The 25881-nt window shown below is 52.2% G+C and overlaps 1 protein-coding gene across 2 annotated transcripts in view; it reads right to left on the reverse strand.

Moving 5' to 3' along the window:
• Window positions 1-3169: 3169 nt before the first annotated feature.
• The window catches only part of SDK2 (sidekick cell adhesion molecule 2), a 314055-nt gene continuing 291343 nt past the window's right edge, over window positions 3170-25881 (reverse strand). For both annotated transcript variants that reach the window (XM_054457341.2, XM_054457340.2), the window contains 5 exons: window positions 21295-21459; window positions 19468-19608; window positions 19055-19193; window positions 17420-17546; window positions 3170-7743 (listed from right to left, as the gene is read on the reverse strand). In XM_054457341.2, coding sequence (XP_054313316.2) covers window positions 7390-7743; window positions 17420-17546; window positions 19055-19193; window positions 19468-19608; window positions 21295-21459 — 926 coding nt within the window. In that variant the 3' untranslated portion in view covers window positions 3170-7389. The remainder of the gene's footprint in view (window positions 7744-17419; window positions 17547-19054; window positions 19194-19467; window positions 19609-21294; window positions 21460-25881) is intronic.

The following is a 25881-nucleotide window of genomic DNA, read 5'->3' on the forward strand; positions in this document are numbered from 1 at the left end:
AGGAATTAAGGGACACTGTGAGCCTTCTGGCAGGTCTAGAAGAGAAATGCCTTCTGTGCCGGCCACATTTTGGTGTTCAAAGCATTTTCCTCCAAGTCCCATTATTTTATTTGATCTTTATAATAACCTGATTGGTGGTAGATCAGGGGTCACTCACTTCCCCTGAGAAAAGATGCTTTAAGTCTCTCCATTTGCAAGGGACCATTCTAGAATCAGAACCCACTCTTCTGACTCCAGGTCCAGAATGTCTTCCATGTTATTTTCTTTCCTTTCCTTCTCTTCCTTTCCCACCTCCCCCATCCCCTCCCCTCCCCTCCCCTCCGCTGCCCTCCCCTCCCCTCCCCTCCCCTCCCCTCCCCTCTCCTCTGCTCCTCCCATTCTTTTCTTCTTTTCTTTCTTGGAGTTTCCCTCTTGTTGCCCAGGCTGGACTGCAATGGCGCGATCTCGGCTCACTGCAACCTCCACCTCCTGGGTTCAAGCAATTCTTGAGCCTCAGCCTCCTCAGTAACTGGGATTAACAGGTGCCCACAACCACGCCCAGCTAATTTTTTGTATTTTAGTAGAGACGAAGTTTCACCATGTTGCCCGGGTCTCAAACTCCTGGCCTCAGGCAATCCGCCTGCCTCAGCCTCCCAAAGTACTAGGATTACAAGCGTGAGCCCCTGCACCCGGCTATGTTATCTTTTAACCAAACATCCTCAGAGCAGCAGGCATGGGGTTATGTGTAATGTGGGATTCCAAATGATGTATAAGATCAAAATTATCTGTAGTCAAAATTACCCTTGAAAATCTCTTCATCAACTTGAAAATTGGTCATAAAGTACAGTATACACGGTTTGTGCGTGATATGTCCAGAAGCAGTCTTATCTGACCCCCGTTTAGTGAACTAGCCATACTGATGGATACCCTATATTCCTTTTGCAAAACAAAGAGATGTACACAGTAGCCTGAATGCTGAAGGTAGCAGGCTGCTTTCTATCAGGCCAGCATACGTCTGCTCCTGCTGAAATTGAGTTGTATGTTTACAAGGAGTCAATTATCATTGTTTCTGAACTTGTTTATGCCAGTTGTACTTTTTATAGTAATTGCATAATTTAATTAAATATGATGTAAGTAGATAAAATAAGAGTAGAAAAGGAGAATAACTATTTTTCTGAAAATTATATTCAATGTTTTGGAAACAGAAAGTTGCAATAAATAAATAAATAAATAAATAAATAAATAAATAAATAAAAGAGTGGGTTAGAGGCCGGGCACAATGGTGCATGCCTGTAATCCTAGCACTTTGGGAGGCTGAAGTGGATGGACGGCTTGAGGTCAGGAGTTTGAGACCAGCCTGGCCAACATGGTGAAACCCAATCGCTACTAAAGATATAAAAATTAACCAGGTGTGATGGTGGGCTCCTGTAATCCCAGCTCTTGGGAGGCCAAGGCAGGAGAATCACTTGAACCAGGGAGGCGGAAGGTTGTAGAGAGCAGAGATTGTACCACTGTAGTCCAGCATGGGCCACAGGCCAAGATTCCATCTCAAGAAAAAAAACAAACAACAACAAAAACAACAAAATATATATATATGAAAAAAAAATATATATGAAATTCCCTGCTTTAGTTGTGTTTGGTTAGTTGAGCAGCCTCCGTATGAATGTCTGATGTGCATGATGCAATAATGTACACTGTGCAAAATAAGTGTACTCATTGAGTGGCATTACATGCCCTATTAAAATGATTTCCTTACCAGGTACGGTGGCTCATGCCTGTAATCCCAGCATTTTGGAAGGCTGAGGTGGGAGGATTGCTTGGTCCCAGGCATTTGAGACCAGCCCGGGCAACAGGATGAGACCTCACCTCTACAAAAAATAAATAATTAGCTGGGTGTGGTGGCATGAACCTGTGGTCTCAGCTACTTGGGAGGCTGAGGTGGGAGGATCACTTGAGCCCAGGAGGTTGAGGCTGCAGTGATCTGTGTTCATGCCTCATGCCACTACTCCAGCCTGAGTGACAGCACAAGACTCTGTCTCAAAAAAAAAAAAAAAAAAAGACCGGATGCGGTGGCTCATGCCTGTAATCCCAACACTTCGGGAGGCCGAGGCGGGTGGATCACCTGAGGTTGGGAGTTCGAGATCAGCCTGACCAACATGGAGAAACCCCGTCTCTACTAAAAATACAAAATTAGCCGGGCGTGGTGGCACATGCCTGTAAATCCCAGCTACTCGGGAAGGTTGAGGCAGGAGAATCGCTTAAACCCTGGAGGCAGAGGTTGCGGTTAGCCGAGATTGCGCCATTGCACTCCAGCCTGGGCAACAAGAGCGAAACTCCGTTTCAAAAAAAAAAAAAAAAAAGAGAGAGCGAGCGAGAGAGAGATTTTCCCTCTGTTTCTCTTGAGTCTATTAAGTCCACATGACTTAAGTAATGTGAGATAAATGTGGTATAATGCAACACCACTGTACTCATAAATACGGCAATCTAAGCCCTAACTCTAACCCTGGGTAGATTAACTGGGTTAGATCCACCAAACAACATAGCGTTTCTCATGGCATTAAGATCACTGGGAAGTAGGGTGCTAGCTCCGTAGAAATTAAAATAAAAATGGACAAGGAGCTTGCCTTAAAATATCAGAGAGGCGGCATTATGTCTTGAGAGCCAGAAGGCTTTAGTACAAATCCTGGCTCCACCACTCCCCGAGGGCAAGCCACTTAAAGTGCCATTTCACCACCCATCTTCTTAGCAGATTTACCTTACTCTGTGTGTGTGTGTTTGTGTGTGCGTAGTCATTGTTTCTTCCCCACTACTGTATTTGACCGGTTAAATGTCCCAGGTTTCCTCCTTGGGACTGTCACAAGGATTCCATGACTTAATAAAGTGATTAGAACTGTGCCTGGCACAGAGTCAATGCCATAGACATGTTAGCTATTGCTATTATTAGTATTATTATTATTCACTATAATTTGCACATTACATCAAGTAGGTTCTTATTCTAAAAGTTTAAAATAAATAAAATAGTGCATTTCACTGGAAGGCACTCACTTATGCATTAAGAGAGCAGATGAGTCAGATCCTTGACTCTTCTCTGCAAAAGCACAGCATGGCTAAAAATGAACTGCTTGGGTATGATACTGGGACAGGTGACCCCGTTCACGTAACAGGAAGGAAAAGAATGTTGCTTCAAAACTCCAAAAAAAAAAAGTTTATTTATAAAATACTGACAATTTGACAGGACATGGGACTTCTCATGGTATATATTTCAAATCAATTTCTTTCTTACCTTTCATTTAAAAAATAAACCTGCTAACACGCTATATGACATAGAGATATATTTTTTTTTCTTACAGACAGACACCTGCCATAATGAATACTCTCCTCATAATTTTTTGTTATATCTTTTAAATCAAAAAATAAAGATTTGTGTTGATTTTTGTTTCTGGAGTCTAGATGGATGGAGAAAGGTAACACGTTTAAATGCTTTTGGTTATTCTGATGGAAACAAAGAGAAGGGGGGTGGTCCCAAGGGGGCACCTGTGCTCAGGTGGTCAGGATTGCCATGTGCGCATGCCCGTGGGTATCCCTGGATAGGGCCATACAGAGGCACTGGGGAGCAGGTGGCGGCTGCTCAGATGGTCTCCCCTTTAGCTTCCTGCCCACCAGCCCCTCACCCAGGGTAGGCACCTTCAGATGTGCACTCTGGGAAGCTGAGGGAAGCCCCTGCCCAGCCAGAGTGGCACTGTGGTGAGGCTCTGGCACCTTTAGAAGCACTGCCCAGGGAGGTGTGGGCAGCAACAGAAGGCCTCGAGGCAGCGTGCACCAGGTGGGGTAGCCCCCGCTGTGTCCTTGTTTCCTCTAAATCACGGCAGTGTCAGGTTTGGGGGTAGGAGTTTCGGGGGCCAGGGGGCGAGGGGTGGACAGAAGGGGAGGCAGCCTGGGTTTGCAAACTCTCTGGAGCCCTAGGAGAATGGTGGTTCTGGAGCCCAGAGCATCTTTTTGGTATGTCTTGGCAGTGTGGGTGTGGAGCTGACGTCAACTCTGGAGGCGCAGCCAGGAAGGGGAAAGCGCTGCTGTGCCCAGCATGGGCTCCTGGGTGCAACACTGGGAGATTGCTTAGGGCACAGGGAGGCAATGCCAAAGGTGCCAGGTGTGTCCTGGTGTGAACCTGCTTTGGGTGGAGTCCCACATGCAGGGGCCCTGGCATCACTGGCACAGAAAATCACAGGCCAGAAAGGGTCCCCATTACCCACGGGCAGGGCCCACCACCCCTTTCTAATGTGGCCAGGTGTCTGGGAGGACGGTTGGGAGCCTCGGCTGTGCCAGTAGACATGTAAACAAGGGCAAAGAGATGTGTCCTTAAAAAATCTAGAGTTCCACAGCTGCAGGCCTGGGCTTCCAGCTGTGGCTGGGGCTGTGGAGACAATATTCCAGATGAGTGAGTATTGACTAAGTGTGGGACTTTCACCACGGGCCCAGCCTGATCTCATGGGCTTGTCTAAATTTGCATGGTGTCCTCACCCTCTCAGACAATAGATCCCAGCCACGCCCCAAGTGCAAGCAACCCAGGCCACCTGTGCCTCACAGGGGAGAGATGGCTTGAGCCATCAGAGGGAGTTCAGGAGTCTCTTTGCTAACACACATACAGATGTGTGTTCTGTGCATATTTGTGTGTGCATGTGCGTAAGAACAGGCGTGCATGGGCACCATCCTGCGTGTACACATAGGTGTCAGCATGGGTGCGAATGAGCGTGTGGGGAGTGAGGGGGTGGAATATCTTAGTGCACCAGGTGATTCATTAAAGGCAAAGGAAAATTGGCCTCATGGGCAATATATACACAGACACAATGTTTTTACTCACCCCTGCTTCCTCCCAAATAATCTCTCACTGGGCTGGGCTTAAATAATTCCCTAATGCAAACTGGGAACTTCCTTAAATGGTTAAATGCTCAGCAGAGAGGGAAAAGGATGAAGTTATTTAAAAAAAAAAAAAAAAAAAAAAAAGATGAGAGGAAAGAAAAGAAAGCTGCGCAGCACGATCACAGGCCAGCAGCTGCAGATGTGCTGCCATGGAGACGCCAGATGCTGCAGAGGGTGGGGGCGGAGGAGGCAGGAGTGGGGCAGGGTGTCCAGCTGACTCCACTGCAGCCCCCAGACAAGTCCAAGGAGGCCCCGAGAGCACCTTACTTCCTGGAGGGGCAAAACCTCAGCCCTTGGTTCTCCTTTGGGGAAGATTGTGCTTCCCTTCCCAGGCCTCCTCATTGGAGAAACAGCTGTTTGGACACTGGAGCTGGGCTGGCCTGTCTGCTGAGCCATCTTCCAGCATCTCCCCGTTCACATTTCCCAGGGGTCAAGTGCTTGAGGAAAAACTGATGGCTGGGCGTGCCCGTTCTTTGGGTCCCAGACCCTGACTTTCCTTCCCGGTCACCACTAGCATAGTGACTGACTTGGGGCTGTTGGGGAGGGGTCCAGGCTGTCTCTTACCTTGGCTTGTTTCCCAAATCTCCTACTCGGGCTTTCTCGAACTCTGCTCACCCACCCCAACAGAGCATCATCTCTTGGGCAGGGCCAGCAGTGCCTGTAAACAGTGCACACACGGAGCCCTGCTCTACGATGGGGCTCACGCTGAATCAGACAGGCCCTTGTGGGCCATCTGCCACCCATCTCAGCGGTGGGGCAGGTGTTGGGCTGACCTTACAGGGCTGGCTGAGGGCACAGAGGGCCTTGGACAACCTATGGAGTTAGATAGGCCTCTCCCTAAACCCTGGCATCCGTAAGTACCAAGTGGACGGGAAGATCCTGGCCACTAGATGTGGCTTTTTGCAGAACACTCCTTGGAGCAGATTGTGTGTGTGTGTGTGTGTGTGTGTGTGTGTGTGTGTGTGTGTGTAAAATCTTTCCCTCCCATCAGCTATTCTTGTCACTTGGTCCCATCTGACCTGCCCCTGCTGGGCGTGCAATTCGAATGCTGGGTCCACTTTGGACTGAGCTTCCTGACCTGCCCCTTCCCCTCCCCGCCCTGGCCAGGTGGAGCCCAGCCTGGAAGCTGTTACTGGGGGTTAGGGTGTCTTTGCCTCTTTGCCTGTAAACTGGGTGCTAGGCAGACTGAGCAAACTCTGGGTGTTCCAGGCTCTGGACCAGGGACTTGGGCCACCCTTCTGGGCTCCTGTGCCTCTGTGCTTAGGAGGCTGCTGGGTGACAGAGAGAGGGACACAGATCTGAAAGTGAGTGTGCTGTCTGGCTAGGAAGGCCCAGATGAGTTTGTTCTGGAGAGGATCCCTAGACCCTGTTCCTTGCAAGTGCATGGGAGATGTGTGTGTGTGTGTGTGTGTGTGTGTGTGTGTGTGTGTGTGCTGAGGATCTATCCAGTGAAGAGTGACGTGTCTGCCCAGAGGGAGATCCCTCAGCTGTGCCTCACTCCCCAGCCTTGGGAAGCTAACTACCCCTTTAAAGAGAGGATGGATGGAACCTGGATTGGAAGAAAGAGAACAGTCAAAGCGTCATTCTTATCTTGCCCACAATGCATTAAACCTAATCATCCCACAGTGCCCAGGCCAGTCGCCTTATTTACACCTCTGCTCCCCAGACTTCACCTTTCCTTGTCCGTGCTCAGGAAAGTCAATTCCAGCACAGGGAGGCAGGGGTCAGTTGTGGGGGGCTTCTCCCCTACCCTTGGGCTCTCTTCCTTGGATTCAAAATTTTAAAAAATATGCAGGAACAAGGAAGGCGCTAAGCAAATTCTCACCCTTTAGGTTTTTTTTTTTTTTTTCCTTCCTTTTTCTAAATAAACCAAATGCTTGGTGGAGAAGTTGAGCAGGGAAGATGGGCAGTACAGGTTGCCAGGACACGGCAGGGGGTCTGGACAAGGCTGTCCGATGCCTGCCAGCCACGGTGATGGTGCATGGAGGGAAGGAGGAGCAGGGAGAGAAGGCAGGCGTGGCCTCCGGGATGCCCATCCTTTTTGCAGAGAGCAGCGGCAGTGGGTCCACTGGTCGTGGAGGGGCTGGAAGGGGGCAGCTGGGTGGACATCCAGAAGCTTTTTCTTCCCTCAGCCACGCCTGCCTGGTGGCCTCCAGTCCTTAGCCTTCGCTCCCCCTCTCTCTCCAGATGCCCACCCCACTCCGTGTCCACAGCGGTGACACAGCCACTTCCCCAGCTCCATGTAATTCCCAAGGGAGCAGTGAACTCCACCATCTCCAAGCCGAAGAGCTGCTGGCCACACACATCCTCTCATGTTTTCTCCCTCCTTCTGAACGCCGGCTTTGCTGGCCCTGGAATCTCTGGAAAAATAAACTCAGGAGGTGAAAAGTTGACTTGGTTTCTTGGTGTTTTTGTTTTCTGGCAGGCGGTGAGAGGAGGGGTGAAGGAGGAGTTTGGTGCCATTTCTCTTTCTTGCTTTTTCCTCTTCTGATGTCAAACAAATGATGAAAATCCTGCTATGGGAGCCCGGGAGCCTGGGGCCAGGCTGCTGGGGGGACGGTAGAGGGTGCTCTGCTGACTTGCGGGGTTAGGGGGGTTCTGGGGCGTTGGAGTCCGACTGGCCTTGGGCCGAAAGAGGCTGCCCTGCTGGGTGCTGGTGCTGTTGGTGACGGCGGCGTGGTCTGGCTCACCCGAGTCGCTCTCCGTGTAGCTGTAGGCCTGTGCCCTCGAGATGCCCTTCTGCTGTCGCCGCCACGAGTTGTAGTATGTGGGGTCACTGATGTAGTGGTTGACAAAGGAGTGGGCCTTCTGGTGGTTTGAGTCGACCTCGTACTCGCTGTCACTTCCCTGGGAGGACAGAGAATCAGGGTGTGTCAGTGGCCCCGTAGGAACAGGCCATTGTGGTTGGGGCCGGAAGGCACAGGGCATTCTGGTTCAAAACTCTGCCCTGCCTCTTTCAAGACTTGGACTGTGGGCCTCCCAGCCCCCTCACTGCCAAGGGGGTCTGGTGCCTGTTTGTGCCCGCCTGCTGCTTCCTTCAATGGAGATCCCGAACTGGAAGGATCTACTATGGGGTTGGCCCAGAACTGAGAGATACCTGATAGAATCAGAAGACCTGAGTTTTTTTTTTTCTTTTCTTTCTTTCTTTTTTTTTTTTTTTTGAGACAGAATCTCGCTGTTGCCCAGGCTGGAGTGCATTGGCCTGATCTTGGCTCACTCCAACCTCCGACTCCCAGGTTCAAGCAATTCTCCTGCCTCAGTCTCCTGAGTAGCTGGGATGACAGACATGTGCCACCATGCCTGGCTAATTTTTTTGGTATATTTAGGGGTTTCACCATGTTGGCGAACTCCTGACCTCAAGTGATCCACCCGTCTCACCCTCCCAAAGTATTGGGATTACAGGCGTCAGCCACTACGCCTGGCAAATTTTATTTTCTTTCTTTTTTATTCTTTTTTTTTTTTTTGGGACAGGGAATCACTCTGTTGCCCAGGCTGGAGCACACTGGTGTGATCCTAACTCACTGTAGCCTCAACCTCCTGAGCTAAGCTATCCTCCCATGTCAGCCTTCTGAGTAGCCAGGACTATGGGTGCATGCCACCACGCCCCACTAACTTAAAAACATTTTTCTCTTGTGATGAGACCTCCTTATGTTGCCCAGGCTGGTCTAGAACTCCTGGGCTTAAGTGATCCTTCTGCCTTGGTCTCCCAAAGTGCTGGGATTACAGGCATGAGCTACTCTACTTTACCTTTGTTTTCTTTTCTTTTTTCTTTTTTTTTTTTTTGATATGCAGTTTCACTCTGGATGCAATGGTGCAATCTGGGCTCACTGCAACCTCCACCTCCCGGGTTCAAGTGATTCTCCTGCCTCAGCTTCTGGGGTAGTTGAAATTACAGGCACCTGCCACCATGCCTGGCTAATTTTTTGTATTTTTAGTAGAGATGGGGTTTCACCATGTTGGCCAGGTTGGTCTTGAACTCCTGACCTCAAGTGATCCACCTGCCTTGGCCTCTCAAAGTGCTGGGATTACAGGCGTGAGCCACCGTGCCCAGCCTACCTTTGTTTTCAATTGAAGTGAGGTTCACATAACCGAAAGTGAACCATTCTAAAGTCTATGACTCAGTGCATTAGGACCTTCGCAGTGTTGTGCAACCACCACTTCTATCCAGCCCTGAATCATTTCCATCACCCCAAAGTAAAACCTTGTACCCAGGAAGCAGTCACTCCCCATCTCTGCCCCCACCCGGCACTCCCTATATCCATGCCCCTGGCAACCACTAATCTGTTTTCTGTCTCCAGGGGTTAACTTATTTGGGACTTTCATATAAATGGGATCATATAATATGTGGTCTTTTGTGTCTGGCTTCTCTGACACAGTGTCATGTTTTTGAGGTTCAACCACAACCTACTAAGTTATCATCTTGGTCCAGCTTCTGCTTTACTTTGTGACTGGAGACAAAGCCAGAGCCAAATTAAGACCTTTAGAGGCTCTGGACAGTGAAAAATGCCTGTGCCTGTCCACGTGTGATCCAACTTAAAAGCAGTACTTGGTTACAAACTAAGCATGAGAAAAATCTAAACCAAAGTTCAGAATTTTCATGTAATGAAAACCTTAAAGTTTTTTTTTTTTTTTGAGATGGAGTTTTGCTCTTGTCGTCCAGGCTTGAGTGCAGTGGCACGATCTTGGCTCACCTCAACCTCTGCCTCCCGGGTTCAAGCGATTCTCCTCTCTCAGCCTCCTGAGTAGCTGGGATTACAGGCATGTGCCACCACACCTGGCTAATTTTTGTATTTTTAGTAGAGATGGGGTTTCGCCATGTTGGTCAAGCTGGCCTCGAACTCCCAACCTCAGGTGATCTGCCCACCTCGGCGTCCCAAAGTGCTGGGATTACAGGTGTGAGCCACCGCGGCCGGCCTGTTTTTTTTTTTTTTTTTTTTTTAAAGAGACAGGGGTCTCTCTTTGTTGCCTAGGCTGGTCTCAAACTCCTGGGCCCAAGCTATGCTCCTGCCTCGGCCTCCCAAAGTGTTGGAATTACAGGCATAATTGCACCACACCCAGCCTGAAGTTCTTTTTTTCTTTTAAAGATAAAAATATTAAATTATTCCTGACATTTTTTTTTTTGACACTTTGATGGCCTGGGTAGGCACAGGCTTCATATATCTATTGGGGACATCAGCCCCAAACAAGAATCAATCTCGGTTGGAAAGTGAAATCTGAATTGTGGAGCTAAAAACATCGTGCACCGCTTCCCCTACCCTAAGCTCCCAGCAATGTTTTGAGAGCTAATAAGACAACAGATGGGCCCACCCTCAGAACTCTCTGGAAGAGAAGTGCTCTGATTTCAGTGCACAGCACACGTTCAGTGCACTGCAGCTCAGAGGACCCTACCCAGGCCTCCTCAGTCCTGCCCAGCTAATGCCCCTGCCTGGGGGCAGTTAGTGAATCACAGTAATCCAAGTAGAACATAAAAGCCAGTTAGCCCAATCCAGACAAGTTTGGGATGGGGAGCTGTGTCCTGCTTTACAGGTAAAGAAAATGGAGTGGGGACCTTTGTCCAGAGGGTCTGGGCTTTGGGAAATGAGATGCACGGCTTGTTCTCAGGAACTCGGAGTCCTTCATAACATGGGGATACATCTCGAGGGATGTAGCTACAATGAATAGAACTATAATGATCCCCGCTAATGGAGCAGGCCCTCTTCCAGACAGTCTGAAACGCTGACATGCACAACTGTATTTAGTTTTCACACCTCTGTGCTGTAGCTCCTATTGCTACCTGAGCACCGACGCTGCTTGGGTACTGACGGGCACATAAAGTACAGAAAGGGTGAGGGTTTTGCTGGGGAAGTGACCCGGCCAGGCTTGAACTCCAATCTGCCTGATTTTCTAAAGCCCACACACCTCTTAACTCCTACACTCCTGCCTGGAGACCACAGGATGGGAACGAGAGCTCCCCCCAAACCCCCCACCCCGACTCCCAGCAGGAATTAAATACTCCCTAGTCCATCTGCTAATTTGTGTTCTCTCGCCCCTCCCCTCCCTCTCCTCACCCCTCTACAACCCCAGCCACTCTCCTTACCACCCCCACAGCAGACACTCCCCCGCCAGGACCTCAATCCTCTTGGCAGGCACAGCCGGCTGCCCAAGACAATGGAAAGTCCCTGGGCTCGGTCTGCCCCATGACGCAATGCAGCACAATACAAGCCCCTTTCTGTGCCTACTGCCCAGCTGCCGGCCCAGGAAAACAAAGAGGAGGCACAGGCATGCCTGGGAGACTCCATATGCCGAGCAGGGGCACCTGAAGCTGGGCTGGCCTGGAGCAGCGGGGATCTGTGAGGCAGGAGGCTGGGGGTCCATCCCGCCCAGGAGCAGTGAGGGTCTGTGAGTGTGGGGGACCAGACAGGGATGTCCCCCAGTTTTCTCTACAGGTTCGGTCTCTCCACCCACTAACTGACTTGAACAGTTGTTAGCATCAGCTCCAGGGGTTCTAGGATTTTGGCTAGCTCCAGGCCCCAGCCTTGCAGAGGAAGGAACCCCAGGATGACTGTGGGACCCTCCCACAGTGAAACGAGTCTCTGCGGGGAGGAGCTTGTGTCATGGGGGAAGTTCTGGCTCTTAGCAGCAGAGGAAGTGTGGAGCCATCACTCAGGCTCTCTCAGCCTCAGTGTCCTTGTCTGTAAAACGGGTAGAGTCCCATAGTTCACAGGGTGAAATGAGCTAACCCGGGAGAGAATGCTGTAAAAGGTATTATCAATGGGGACAGTGAGGGTGGGCCTGGCTGGGAAAGGGAAGAGATGGAGTGAGAAGCCTCAAAGCTCCCCTGGGAGGGATTAGAAGGGGCCAGGAAGCCGGGGAGGCTGACTAAGTGCTCAGGCAGCTGGAATGGGAGAAGAAGGTTAGCTGCTACCCCACCTCCTAACCCCCGACTCCAAGAGAGGGGCATGTCCGGACTGGAAGCAAGGTGGGGACTGGGATTCTCTAGCCCTCCTAGGGGCCCAGATCCCAAAGCCCACTCATCTAGACCATCCTCGTCCTACCAGCCACTATCTGCCAAATGCCTACTGATCCCAGGCACTCTATGGGCAGCATCTCGGGGATGGAAGGCACCAGAAGGAAGAGCAGGGAGCCAAACAGAGCCCACGCTGCGGGAGGGGCCAGGCAGGCGAGTGTCTGGTCGGCCTCTTCCCCCGCTCCGCCTTCCAAAGCCCAAGCAGGAGGGCTTTGCATCAGCGACTGCTGCTCCCGCCTCCATCTCCCTGAACATCTGTTTCTTTTCGGAGTGGGGGTAGGGCGAGAAGAGAAGAAAGCGAGGGGGAAACCGGGGGCTCCTATTGCAGCTTTCAATTCTCACGGGCCTCGGTAATTGAATGCAGCTTCCCAGGGACTGGCCCAGCACAAAGGGGGCCTTTCAGGGGCTGTCCTGCCAGGCCGCCAGGCAATCAAGTGACTGCTTCGTCTCCCTGGTCTCTTAACAGCTCCTCAAAGCCACTCAATCAGCAATTACTGGGGTCTGCGGAGGGGGAGCACAGACTCCAGGCCTGGTGATGGGAGTGGGGAGGGAGGGCCAGAAGGGAGGCAGGACCCCTGGAGAAAAGAGGAAGCAAAGCAAAGCCCTTTTGCTGTTTTGTTCATCTCCAGCCCAAAGGATCTGGCACCAGACTCAGCCTTGGGGACGGTGTTGAGATCTTGGGGTCAGGCAGGGGACCCTTATCTTGTTGAATCTCATGAAGTCTGGGAGGAATGTGTTGCCCCAGATGACAGAGAAGTCACCCTGTGAAACTCCGTGGGAGACTGGAAGCAGGAGCTCCTCCCTCATCCACGGTCCCAGGGGCTCTGCACTGATTCTAGCCTGAAGCCGGCAGCATCGCATCTGTGCAGGGTGTTCTACCTGTCCCCTGGATGCCTCTACCCGGGGGGCCAGCCAGGGTCTCTCTGCAGGGGCTGCAGCCTCTGGATTAAAGGTGGGGTAGGGGTGATGTGTCTCCCGTATGTCTCTGAAGAATCTCAGAATTGTGCCCCTGGAGGCACAATTTTGTCGAGGCTCTGGGCTCCCTGTGCTAAGATAGCTGGAAATCTCCCAAGAATGTCCTTTGAAAAATGTCAGCTCAGAAGCAGTGTCATATGTGCCACCTGTGCCCTTATAGGTAAAGTGACAGCCAACGTGTACCCCTCCCCCCCACCCACAACCGGCTGTCAGAGATGCCTGTGGTCAGGAGGCTCAAGGGAGGTCACTTGGGGTGGGGTTGGAGGCAGTGAAGGCCTCTTTCCTTCAATCTCCTCTCCGTGCTGGGCAGCTGCACGAGGCCAGGCTGCAGTAGGCATGACCCTCCAAGCAAGCTGGCTCTAGATTTGAATCCCAGTTGCTTGTACTTCCGAGCTCTGTGACGAAGGGCATACTGCTTGACTTCTCTGAACCTCAGTTTCCCCAGCTGTTAAATGGGGATAGTTTCACTTGCATGGCAGGACAGCTAGATGTTAAATGAGAGTATACAAAGCACAGGGCTTGGCACACAGCAGTTGCCCAGTATGTAGCTTTGACTCTCCCCCGCCTGTCTCTGCCCTGCAGCATGTTTCTTGTTTGGCACAAGCTTGGGCTGCCAGGATCTGGGGGACGGTCAGGCTAAGGAGAGGCTGGCAACGAGGTCTCAGCTGAGCCTGTTGGCCTCATGGCCCAATCTGATGGAAAAGAGGCAAACACAGGTAAAAGGTCAGAGCGATTCAGTGGAAGGGTGACAGCAGAACATAACCCCGCCCCAGCCAGCTGCAAACCTGCACGCTTCCCTTCTAGGCATGACCCAGTCCTGTTCACACTTTGAGGCCGAGCTCAAATACATGCCACCTCCTTCAGGCAGCCCTCTCTGAGCCTCCAGGGGAAGTGGTCTCCTTATGGTGCTTTATCTGCCTCTGCACCGCAGGAAAGAAACAGAAAGACTTGGCCGGGTGCGGTGGCTCATGCCTGTAATCCCAGCACTTTGGGAGGCCGAGGTGGGCGGATCACCTGAGGTCAGGAGTTTGAGACCAACCTGGCCAACATGGTGAAACCCTGTCTTTACTAAAAATACAAAAATTAGCTGGGTGTGGTGGTAGGTGCCTGTAATCCCAGCTATTCGGGAGGCTGAGGCAGGAGAATTGCTTGAACCTGGAAGGCAGAGGTTGCAGTGAGCTGAGATCGCGCCATTGCACTCCAGCCTGTGGGACAAGAGCGAGACTTCGTCTCAGAAAAAAAAAAAAAGAGAAAGGCTTTTGTTCACCACTTTCTTCCTCAAGTTGCTGTGGTTCCATAATATTTGAATGAGAAATGAAAACGTGGTTATTTATACACGTATGGTCTTCCCTAATAAATCATAACATATTATAACACAACATTCATTAGAGTCTGTCTTGCCCACTACTGTAGCCATCATTCCTATATAGCATCTGATTCCATTTTGTGGGTACAGAACAAATAGCTGTTGAGTAAATGCATCAAGGAATGAATGAATGAGCTTCATAGAGAGCAAACCCATCACTTACTCCTCCTGGGTACCACACAGAGTCTCACCTGTGCCGGTATGCAGGGCAGATGTCATAGGGAGAATGGGGGCGGGATGCATTTTGGGCTCGTTGTCAGGGGGTGAGGGCCTTCCCAACTCTCTTTTTCATCATCTTTACTTGAAAATGGCCTTAATGCCACCAGTGCTTCGTAGAGGACTCTGAAGCTTAGGTGGTGTCATTCACGAACAATCCTTAGAATCCTTCCTGGCTTCTACTAAACACTTCATAAATGTTTGCTATTATAAATGGGTGCATAATAAATAGTACAGAAAATATGATTCACGGGTGGGTGCTATGGCTCACACCTGTGATCCCAGCATTTTGTGAGGCCGAGGTGGGTGGGTCACTTGAGGTCAGGAGTTCTAGACCAGCCTGACCAACATGGTGAAACCCCATCTCTACTAAAAATACAAAATTAGCTGGGCATGGTGGCACACGCGTGTAATCCCAGCCACTTGGGAGGCTGAGGCAGGAGAATTGTTTGAACCCAGGAGGTGGAGGTTGCAGTGAGCCAAGATCGCGTCATCATACTCCAGCCTAGGCAACAAGGGTGAAACTCCGTCTCAAGAAAAAAAAAAAAAGAAAAAGAAAAAGAAAACATGATTTGCTCTGTGTATCTTCTTTCTAAAGTGTGCTTAATTTGATTTCAATGCACTTGAAGAGGCTGTCCATGATACTGCAAGAACTGAAGATCAACATTAGATGGTATGTGCCATTGGCTCGGAATTTCTTTTCCATTGAGATTTACTTGTGTGCTAAGTATATACATTTTTTTTTTTTTTTTTTTTTTTTTTTTTTTTTTTTTTGGTACAAAACTTGGGCTCTTCTTTTGAAAATGAAGTTGCCGTCCAGCCAGGCTGCAGTGTTAAAGTTCCATCAAACAGGCCTTTAAATCTCCAGTCTTTGTGTGCATCCTGCCCTCTGCCTGATGCCCCCTTCTCCTGCACCCTGGGCCCTCTACGGGAGAGCCAGCCCCTCTCTCCTCTAGCCCATCACGCCCAGCTGAATTATAGCCTTGCTCACATCACATCATATGTGTTTGTTTATAAGTCAAACTGACACTTTGTTTATTGCCATATCACAGGAAAACGACTGGGCAGATTTCCACCAATTTTGGAGAGTGAGTTTTGGGTGGTCTGACTCAGAATATAAACCAGGTGGCATATGCAAAACCCACTCTCCAAAGACCTGGGGGAAGGGGTGTCCTTGAAAAGAGAGGCAGTCATTTTTCCTGGCGGCTGAAACCGAGGGGCCCTGGCCTGTGCAGCTGCTGATCCTCAGGGACGTACCCTTGTACAAACTGTCACAGGCAGGAGAACTACCAGTGGCATCCCCATCAGCCCCCACTTGAAGGTCGCAATGGTGGGGGCTCCGCATTGCAGATGCTGATTGGTAGCCGAGCTGCTTCTCACATGGCTGAGTGGCAGCAGCACTGACTTATTTAGGAGCCTCATAAGGACCACAGTGGGGCCAGGCGCAGTGGTTGACACCTGTAATCCCAGCACTTTGGGAGGCCGAGGCGGGGGAACACTTGAGGTCAGGCATTTGAGACCAGCCTGGCCAATATAGTGAAACCCCATCTCTACTAAAATACAAAAATTAGTGAGGGGTGGTGGCGCATGCCTGTAATCCCAGCTACTTGGGAGGCTGAGGCACGAGAATCCCTTGAACCCAGGAGGCAGAGGTCTCAGTAAGCGGAGATTGCGCCACTGCACTCCAGAGCAAGACCCTGTCTTAACAACAAAAAAACTCATAACTTGGATCACGTGGGTTTTGTCCCCCACAAGAAGTTCCTGGGTAAGCCATGCTAAGTTGGGGGTCTCTGTCCCTGCCAACTTTGAGCTAGGGAGTTAGGTCCAGCCTTCTCGGCTCTGCCAAGGCCATCAGTAACCCTGGAGTTGAACAAAACAGCAGCGAGTGGGAGGCCCTCAGCCCACGGGGCCCACAACGTGATCCCAGGCTTCCTGGCACCTCCTGCACAGCCAGCAGCCCAGCTCCCTGCTGGCACCTCTTCCTTCACTTCCTCTCCCAGGCCTGGGCAGAAAGGTCCAGGGCGTGGGACACAGTGGCCTTTCGTGGCCTTTCGTGGCCCTTTCCTCAATAACCACTGGGCTTGGCTGAGGCAGAGAGGGCGAGGGTGGGAAGCTGTAAGGCTGCATGGTTGGAATACACACAGCCCCTCCCCCCACAGCCTGGGACACAGCGTCCCCGCGTGACCCACCTAATGGCCGCTCTCTGAAGCTCTGTGTCTTCCAGAGGCACCGATCTCCTCTTCATATAAAAGCTGACATGTACGGAATGGTTGCTGTGTGCCTGGCTCTACACTGAGTTCGTCTGTGTCTAATCTCAGCAGATCCTCCCCATAGCCTCAGGACAGAGCCTATTATCACCCCTGCCTGTTCCACAGATGGGGAAACTGAGGCTTGGAAAGGTTACTTGGCACACCCAGGACATCCCAGGTCACGGGCAGGAAAGCCAGGATTCACACTCAGGTCCAAAGCTCCAAAGCTTAACGTCTCCCTGGTCTACACTGCTTCTCATCCTCGGGGCTCCAGGACATCCAGCCCTTTGTTTCTGAAGCTGTTTTGATCCGTAAGTAGTGAAGTTGAGCATTTTAGGCCTGGAATGCAGGGCTGTGTGTCAACCTTCTCCCCAGAGTCTCCCTCTCCGCACCTTCAGCGTGCTCCCTTGCAGGCCAGCCCTAATGAGTAACTGAGCCTGTGGGGTGACCCCTGAAAGTAGAGAGGGCCATGCTCTTCGGGGGACCCCCTATGATCAAGGTTCCCGGGACCCCATTAGCACTGGCTGCAAACTTCGAGCAGAACTTGGGAGGAGGCAAATGGCCCACATATGACTTCAGGGTGGTTTCTTGGGCACCTTAATATTTGCTGCCCCTTGAAGGAAAGAAAGCAAGCCCATCTACGTTCACTGCCCCACTCTGGGAGGCGCTGCTCCCTGCCCCCTGCAGGACACCTGGCCCTCCTGCCCTCACCTGAGAGTCGGAGATTTCTGAGGGCTTCTCGGTCAGGCTGCTGCTCTCTGCAGGGATGAGGTCGTTGTACTTGGTGACATCCTCATCTGAGTAGTGCAGGCTGCCCGGGCTGGGCCTGGGGGGAGACCTGGAGAGAGTGGGGGAGTGGGGCTGAGAGGTGCACTCACTCAGAGCAGCCTCCCCTGGCCTAGGGAGACCACAGTGGGGGGCCTGGGGAACAGGGATCCCCGCCACCCTGTGCTGCTCCTCCTTCCTGGGTCTGCCTTCCAGGGTCCTGGGCCTGGGAGGTAGGAATCTGGAGGACGACAAAGAGGGAAAAATGGGGTGCCCGGCTAACGCTGTCATGGCAACATGCAGGGTGAATGTAGGGGGGATGTCACCGTGGCTGGGTTCAGGACCCCACATCCTGGGGCTGCTTTGGTGCAAACAGGATTTTTGTGTACACACATGGCTTTGGGGGCACACAGGGGCCTGGATGTGTGTGCACTGTGGGTAGGAGAGGCTGGGAAGGGAAGGGGAAGGTGAGGCCATGTGTGAAATGCCCCCTTGTTACATGTGGCAGGGCCCCGGAGCCAGCCTGGCGGGGCTGCTATGGCCATGCTGGGCCTGGCTGGGCCTGCTGTGGGGGCCTCAAACAGCTCTTTCTTTGGAAGGCTGGATTTGGCAGAGGATAAGAGCTCGGCTTTGGGAGCCCCTCCCTCCATCCTCTAGATGAACACACACATAGCTTCATCCCTCTAAGACAGACAGAGGGAAGCTTTGTGAGCTCCTGAGAGAGGCTGGACTCCTCCTGACTGCCGACTCCAATGAGCTGGGAATGCCAATAGGGCTGAGGCCGGAGACAGGAGCCCTCTGGCCCAGTCTTTCTTGAGCTCGGGGAACAGAAAACCGCCACACAACAGGGGAGGGTCAGGTGGGCCCCAGCAGCTGCTCCTGCCCTTGGAAATAGGCAGCCCGGTGGCTACAGGGAGTAGGGCCTAGGAGGGGGCTGGGGTTAGAAAGAAGTCAGAAGAAAATAGGAGCTGTGCTTGCGCCACGAGCCTTGTCCTGTCCTCATGGGCTGCTTTCAGATGCTGCCCTTTGAGGCTGATGGGGATAGGAGGTTGTCCTTTAATAGGTATAAATAAGGACCTGGGGGAGAGGGTTTCCCAAATGGGGAAGAAGACAGGAGGGCATAGCGATAATGCTGGTGCTCAGGCGTCCTTCGCTAAGGTGTTTTTGCTCGGTCTGCGTTGGCTGGGCCTGTCTTGCCTTTGGGGCAAGTGACGATCTGCAGGGCTGTTTCCCTGGCAGTTGGCTCTGAACAGCAGTAGGTTGGTTTGCAAAATTTTGCCAGTTATTTGCATTCCACTGTCACTGTCAGGAACTCTTAGTAGCTACCTCCTTGTAAATTTCTCCCCAGTACGCCCTCACCCCCAGGCTGTGACTGGGCATGGTGGGGACTGGGACCCTAGTTGTCCTGCTTGGGCCCCACCGTGTCTTTCTGCTGATCATTCCCAGCCCTGGGGCTTGAATGGTGTTTCCCAGGACAAGGTATGGCCAGGTGGGCACTCCCTGCTCTATGGCCTTCCCCAGCATTCTCCCCACCTGGGCACTGCTGGGCCTGGCCCCCAACCCACGCAGAGGGCCCAGTACCTGGTGTACAGGCCGTTCTTTCGGCAGAAAGAGTTCTTGACGGAGAGCCGCCTGTTGTTGAGTTCCAGGGCAGGGAAGCTGCTTTCATCCAAGCTCATCATCTCGCTGTGGCCTAGGGCTCCAGACTTGGCACTGTTCCCTGAAGTCGGGGGGAGACTGACATCCTTTAGACTGTGTGGCCTCCCCTCTCCCATACCACTCCCCACCTGGCTGGGTTATCCCCTCTTTCTCTCAGTAGAGTTGAGACCAAAATAAGAGATTGAGATCGTGTGTAGAAACCCTAGGCTGCCCCACCCACCAGAGCAGGTGCGCTGCCAGGAGCCAGGAGAGGGACCTGATCAGCCCTGTTCTGGCCAAAAAGGAGATACGTAAAAGTCAAGTCCAGCCAGCACGGCTGGTGCCAGCTCACTCACCCGAGTCTGTCTTCTTGGCGTACTTCTTGCTCTGGCCCCGGATGATGAGCACGAAGACCAGAAGCAGGATGAAGATGAGGCCGACCAGGGCAATGACCACCAAGAACCACCACTCCTCATAGAAGGGGTTGGCTTTCTGGGCTGGAGCACGGGTGGGGTCAGGTATATAGGGTGCTCAGCCCCCTCCTCCTTCCAAATCTCCTGCTCCAGTTGGGACCCTACTAACTGCTCACAATCTATGGGAAGGCAGGGTCTGTGCCCTCCGAATGAGGCAGAACCTCTGAAAGGATAGTTTCACCTCAAGTATCCGCTCTGATCAGTCAGTAAAGGGCTGCCTGGAGGGCTGATGTCAGATGAGTTCTGAGATGGCTACCTAGCTCAACAGGAAAGAGTGCTAAGATTGATTAGTGATGTCTGGCAGGGATACAGGAGGGGAGAGTGGCAGTGTGTTAGCTACTTTTTCCCTTTTTTTTTTTTTTTGAGACGGAGTTTCACTCTTGTTTCCCAGGCTGGAGTGCAGTGGCATGATCTTGGCTCACTGCAACCTCCACCTCCCGGGTTCAAGCAATTCTCCTGCCTCAGCCTCCCAAGTAACTGGGATTACAGGCGCCTGCCACCACACCTGGCTAATCTTTGTATTTTTAGTAGACACGGGGTTTCACCATGTTGGCCAGGCTGGTCTCTAACTCCTGACCTCAGGTGATCCACCTGCCTTGGCCTCCCAAAGTGTTGGGATTACAGACGTGAGCCACCATTCCCGGCCCCTTTTCTTTTTTTCTTTTGTACTTGTCTAGGAGCTATCTTGATAAGCATACCTAAATCTGTGTGGGGAAAGGTGCTTCTCTGGCCTGCAGGAGGCTGAGAGAGCTTTCCCTGAGGTTTAGTTTGGAGTGAAATTTTTCCTGGTAGCAGAAGGCAGGGGGATTTGGGATGATGGACACAGGGGTTCTTTAGTAAAAGGTGAAAGATTTACATGATCTGAAGAAAAACCAGAGTGTGGTGAGAGGGTCTTTAGGATGTCTCTTCCAGGTAGAGCTCCCTTTTTTCAAAACCCCTACACTGTGCTTTCTGCACCCAGCCAGGACTACCCACGCTCTGTGGACAAGGGATGGGCTCTCTGTTTCAGCCTTGAAGCACTTCTGTCCTAGCATTTAGTTTTATCAATGTGGGTAAAGGAGAAGATTTGGTTCTTCAATGTGGGCAATGTGTGGCAGGGGGAGGAGGCTGGGTTCCTTTGAGCTGTGCTTCTGCTTGGGGGAAGGGGCCTTTGTATTCAGCGTGGTTAGTGATAACATTTTGGGTCACGGGTTTAGATAGCAGAGCCCTTTGTGCACTTAAGACATGCCAGATTGGAAGAATGAGGGGAGGAAAACGGGAGGGGTGGTGACCCTGCTGCACTCGGGCACTGCCCAGTCAGGCCTAAGGCCCACCTGTGTCTCTGCTGCTCTGCAGGCTGCTGACCCTGCCATGTTGGGGCTGGAGGTTTCCATGGAAAGAGTTTATGGCCTGGTGCCCATGAACGTCCTGGGTGATGAGTGCATGGAAGTTTGCATCTTGGGCCCTCTGCTCTGCCCCTACCCAGGGCTTCTGGAGTTCCTTGAAAGGGAGCCCCAAAGATGAAGATCCCTAGTTTCCTCTGGTCTTGAGGGCTGACCCAGGCCTGGGCACCAGCACTTGCGTCTTCATAGCCCCCAGGGGACAATGCGTTTTGGTTCCTGCCCCATGCTCCTGGTGCCTTGGTGCCTCTCATCCGTCCCCCCCTGCCCAGTATCAGCCCCCAGGCTCTGCTGTGGGGCTCCCCCACTCCCTCAGCTCCCAGGCCGGTACCTGGCACAGACTGGGAGGGGCTGCTGGGGGTGCCGAAGCCGTAGTCGTTGACCGCGATGACCCGGAAGTCATAGCTCACGCCCGGCTTCAGGATGTCCATGCTGAACGTGTAGGAGCTCACCTCCTTGGGGATGTCTTTGATGAGGATGTCCCATAGTCCCTCGTCTGCAGAAGCACAGAGATGGAGGCCCTGGGAGGTGAGGGGGAGCCCCAGATCCCGCTCCCAGCCCTGTTCTGACTGTGCTCCCTGAGGGCTGGGTCTGTTGGATCCTCCCTGCTCCACACTGAATCGCAGGCCTTGGTCCTCCCTTGAAGTTTCTTAAAATGACAGCTTTTGGGCCAAGCACGGTGGCTCATGCCTGTAATTCCAGCACTTTGAGAGGCTGAGGCGGGTGGATCACCTGAGGTTAGGAGTTCGAGACCAGCCTAGCCAACATGGCGAAACCCTGTCTCTACTAAAAATACAAAAATTAGCCCGGTGTGGTGGCACATGCCTGTAATTCCAGCTACTGGGGAAGCTGAGGCAGGGAATTGCTTGAAGCTGGGAAATGGAGGTTGCAGTGAGCTGAGATCACGCCACTGCATTCCGGCCTGGGCAGCAGAGCAAGACTCAGTCTCAAAAAAAAAAAAAGACACCTTTTGGAGCATCTCTTTTATTCTTTTTATTAAAATATCTGTACTACATTAAAAAATACGTACTGTGCAGAAAGTACTGTCACAACCAATGACAGAACCACTGTCCAGAGAAACAGGCTCAAGGAATTAGCACTTGTGCAGGCAGAACACTATGGATTCTGTCTTCCACTTCATTAAAAATGGTTGGAAACATGATTTTAAGTGACTGCCTAAGACATTATCATATGGGAATACCCTTCTTTACTTAACTAACCCCCTTTCCTAATTCAAAACATACACAATGGTGGCAGGAGACAAAAATAAGAGCGCTATTTTTCTTTTTTCTTTGTTCTGAGACAGAGTTTCACTCTTGTTGCCCAGGCTGGAGTGCAATGGCATGATCTCGGCTCACAGCAACCTCTGCCTCCCGAGTTCAAGCAATTCTCCTGCCTCGGCCTTCCGAGTCCACCATGCCCGACTAATTTTGTATTTTTAGTAGAGAAGGGGTTTCTCCATGTTGGTCAGGCTGGTCTCGAACTCCTGACCTCAGGTGATCTGCCTGCCTCGGCCTCCCAAAGTGCTGGGATTACAGGTGTGAGCCACTGTGCCTGGCCTTTTTTTTTGAGATGGAGTCTCACTCTGTCATCCAGGCTGGAGTGCAGTGGTGCCATCTCAGCTCACCACAATCTCTGCCTCCCGGGTTCAAGCTATTTTCCTTCCTCAGCCTCCTGGGTAGCTGGGATTACAGGCTTACTCCACCACGCCCAGCTAAATTTTGTATTTTTTAGTAGAGACGGGGGTTTCATCATGTTGGCCAGGCTGGTCTTGAACTCCTGACCTCAGGTGATCCGCCTGCCTCGGCCTCCCAAAGTGTTAGGATTACACGTGTGCGCCACCACACCCGGTCTTTTTCTTTTCTTTTTAGTAACAGCTGCAGGAAAGATTTGGTTTTAAAAAAATTGTTTTGAGATAGGGTCTCGCTCTGTTGCCGAGGCTAGAGTGCAGTGGTGGGCTCTTGGCTCACTGCAGCCTCAACCTCCTGGGCTCAAGCGATCCTCACACCTGAGCCTCTCAAAGTGCTGGGATTACAGGTGTGGGCCACCACGCTCAGCCAACAGGAAAAATGTGGGTTTCCTGAGTGGGCTTAATCAAGTTGCCTGGATCTGGCGAGCTCCTCTTCAGTCACCTTCTGTCTTAGGAGCAGAGCAGAGAAGAGAAAGAGGGGCCGCGGGGGCTCCAGGGGTCCCCTGTCTGTTCTCCACCCTGTGCTGGCCTCAGCCACCTCTGTCCTTTGCACCTGAGCTTCCCTCAGATCCCCTTCCCCTCTTTATCCGTGGCTCTCTGGGCCTTGCCCTCGTGGGACATAATTCACCTTCACGCTGTTCAGTCGGAGCAGTGCGGGTGCTGCCCGGGTCAGGGAAGAGGCAAGCCCCTGCCATAGCCCTGGGGCATCCCTCATGTTGGTAGGGAGGCCAGGAGGGGCCCTGGCTGCATGCTCTGGGTGGGGCCGATGGGGTCAGCCTGGCCCTGAGAGAGGGTGCGTCTTCCTGCTGGTGGCAGTGCGGGGCTGATTTGGAAACTGAAGTATCCCAGCCACCCTGGGCCTAGTCAGACCCCTCTTCACGGTAGAAGGACGTCAGTGAGGCCCGCTCGCAGGTCCTCTCTGTCTGGCCTGCTCCAGGGAAGTCACCCCGTGGCCAACAGTGGGTCTTCCAGGCTGCTGCCACCAGGGACTAAAAGACCCTAACTCCCCCTAGCCTGCCCCAACCAAGCACCTCCAGCCTCTCTCTCATGCAGGGCCCGTTCTTCTCGCCGTTCTGCTTCTGCACCCTCTGGTTGAAGCTGCTCTCCTGCCAGAGGTGTGCCCAGTTCGAGGCTGCCCTTCCCTAGGGCTGATGGTTTTGTTTTCCTCACCATACTTTCTCATAGACTCAGTCGTGTAAGTCGAGCACTGCAGCAGAGGCGTCTCGATGCCCTGGTGTCCTGTCTGAATTTTGGACCCAGTGGTGGGACCTGCTGAGGGGGTTGTCTCCCCACTTTCAGTGTGGATCCTTCCAATTTGGGGAAGGCCATGGGGACCCAGTCTACATCAGAGCTGTCCTTGCAGAAGGCTCCAGGGTCCCGAACCTTGGCCTCATTGTTGGTCTTACTTGTTTTTGAGCTTCTGCGTCCTACACCTCCATATATATATATATATATATTATATATTTTTAGACGGAGTCTCACTCTGTCGCCCAGGCTGGAGTGTGATGGCACGATCTCAGCTCACTGCAACCTCCGCCTCCCATTCAAGAGATCCTCCTACCTCAGCCTCTTGAGTAGGCTGGGATTATAGGCACCTGTCACCATGCCTGGCTAACTTATTTATTTATTTATTTATTTATTTATTTAGAGACAGAGTCTCACTCTGTCACCCAGGCTGGAGTGCTGTGACATGATCTTGGCTCACTGCAACCTCTGACTTCGGGGTTCAAGCGATTCTCCTGCCTCAGCCTCCCTAGTAGCTGGGATTACAGGCAGGTGCCACCACGCCCAGCTATTTTTTTTTTTTTTAATTTTTAGTAGAGATGAAGTTTCACCATATTGGCGAGGATGCTCTCGATCTCCTGACCTCGTGATCCGCCTGCCTTGGCCTCCCAAAGTGCTGGGATTATAGGCATGAGCCACCGTGCTGACCCATCTTTTTGTTTAATATCTCTGTTTCTCTCTTTCCCCTTTGCTGGCTGTGAAATCCCTCAAGGGCAAGGATCATGACGAATTAATCTTAAGTCTTCCTTAGCCCAGCACAGGCACCTTCTCAGCATTTGTTGAATAAATAAATGGAACCTTTCCTCCCTGGCCTTTTCACAGCATTAGGTGCCCAGTTTCGGAACTTCATGCCTTGAAATTTTAGTACTGGGGTGCAAATCCATTTTCCTCACATGCCTCTGAATTCTCTCACTCATCTTCGAATGATGTCATAATAATGATGATGATGATGATGACAACAGCTGGCACTTACGCCTCTGTCAAGCATCCTGGGTCTATGTGCTTTCCTTTTCAAATCCACAGCAATGGTGAGAGGGAGGAACTACTGTCCCCATTTTCCAGATGAGGACACCAAGGCCTGGAGGAAGCTTCACTCATCTTCCCAAGGTCCCACGCTGTCAGCAGCAGAGCTGGTGTTACTGCCTGGGGCCACCTCATTTCTGGCACTGAACTTCCCTGCCCGACGCAGTCAGGAGTTGGACCTGTGTTTGCTGGATGGGCTGGGATTGTTGAGGCCCCTGCTGCTGCCTTCCAGAAGCTGGGATCTCCTGCCTGCTGTTTAACCCCCCTTGTTCCACCCCACACAGGGACAAAGGGTGGGGCTGGGGCAACTGGGCCAGGCCAGAAGCTGCTGGAATGTCACGCTGGGGCTCTAGCCGCCAGCCCCGGGAGTTGGCTGATGTGCAGGACGGGCTCCTGGGGCTGTAAATCCCTGAGCGAACCCCTCCCTGGGTCTGCAGCGCCTGGCAGCTCCTGGCTTGTAGAAAGGGGGTGTATTTAGTTTATCCTGCCTAGCACGAAGCGCAAGCAATTTAGGGGCAAATGTAGGACAAGGGCTATGCCATCCTGAAGATGAGAAGGGGAGCACAGAAGAAGGGACAGGGGACACGGAGGGGAGAGATGTTCGCCCCGTAACAGCAGCCTGCTCTCAAACAGCTTTAGGGACAGGCCACCATGCCCCTTGCCGCCTCTCCTCCTTCCTCCCCGTGCCTGGTTACTGATCCTGTCCTCTGCTCTCTGGCCCTGGCCCTGCTCCGAGTCCTGGTTTCTCACAGGGCCCTGGCTTGGTCCTTCCTTTTATGCTCGGGCCTTGATTCCACCAGTGTGGACCAAGTCACAGCCCACAAACTTGGAACACCAGAGTCCCACGCTGGGCCTCCCAGGAAACACCGGAGAATCAACAGGGCCAGAGTCAGGGGCCAACATTCCACAGCCTGGCACCCC

The sequence above is a fragment of the Pongo pygmaeus genome, chromosome 19 (genome assembly GCF_028885625.2).
Source record: "Pongo pygmaeus isolate AG05252 chromosome 19, NHGRI_mPonPyg2-v2.0_pri, whole genome shotgun sequence".
In the NCBI taxonomy this organism is placed as follows: domain Eukaryota; kingdom Metazoa; phylum Chordata; class Mammalia; order Primates; family Hominidae; genus Pongo; species Pongo pygmaeus.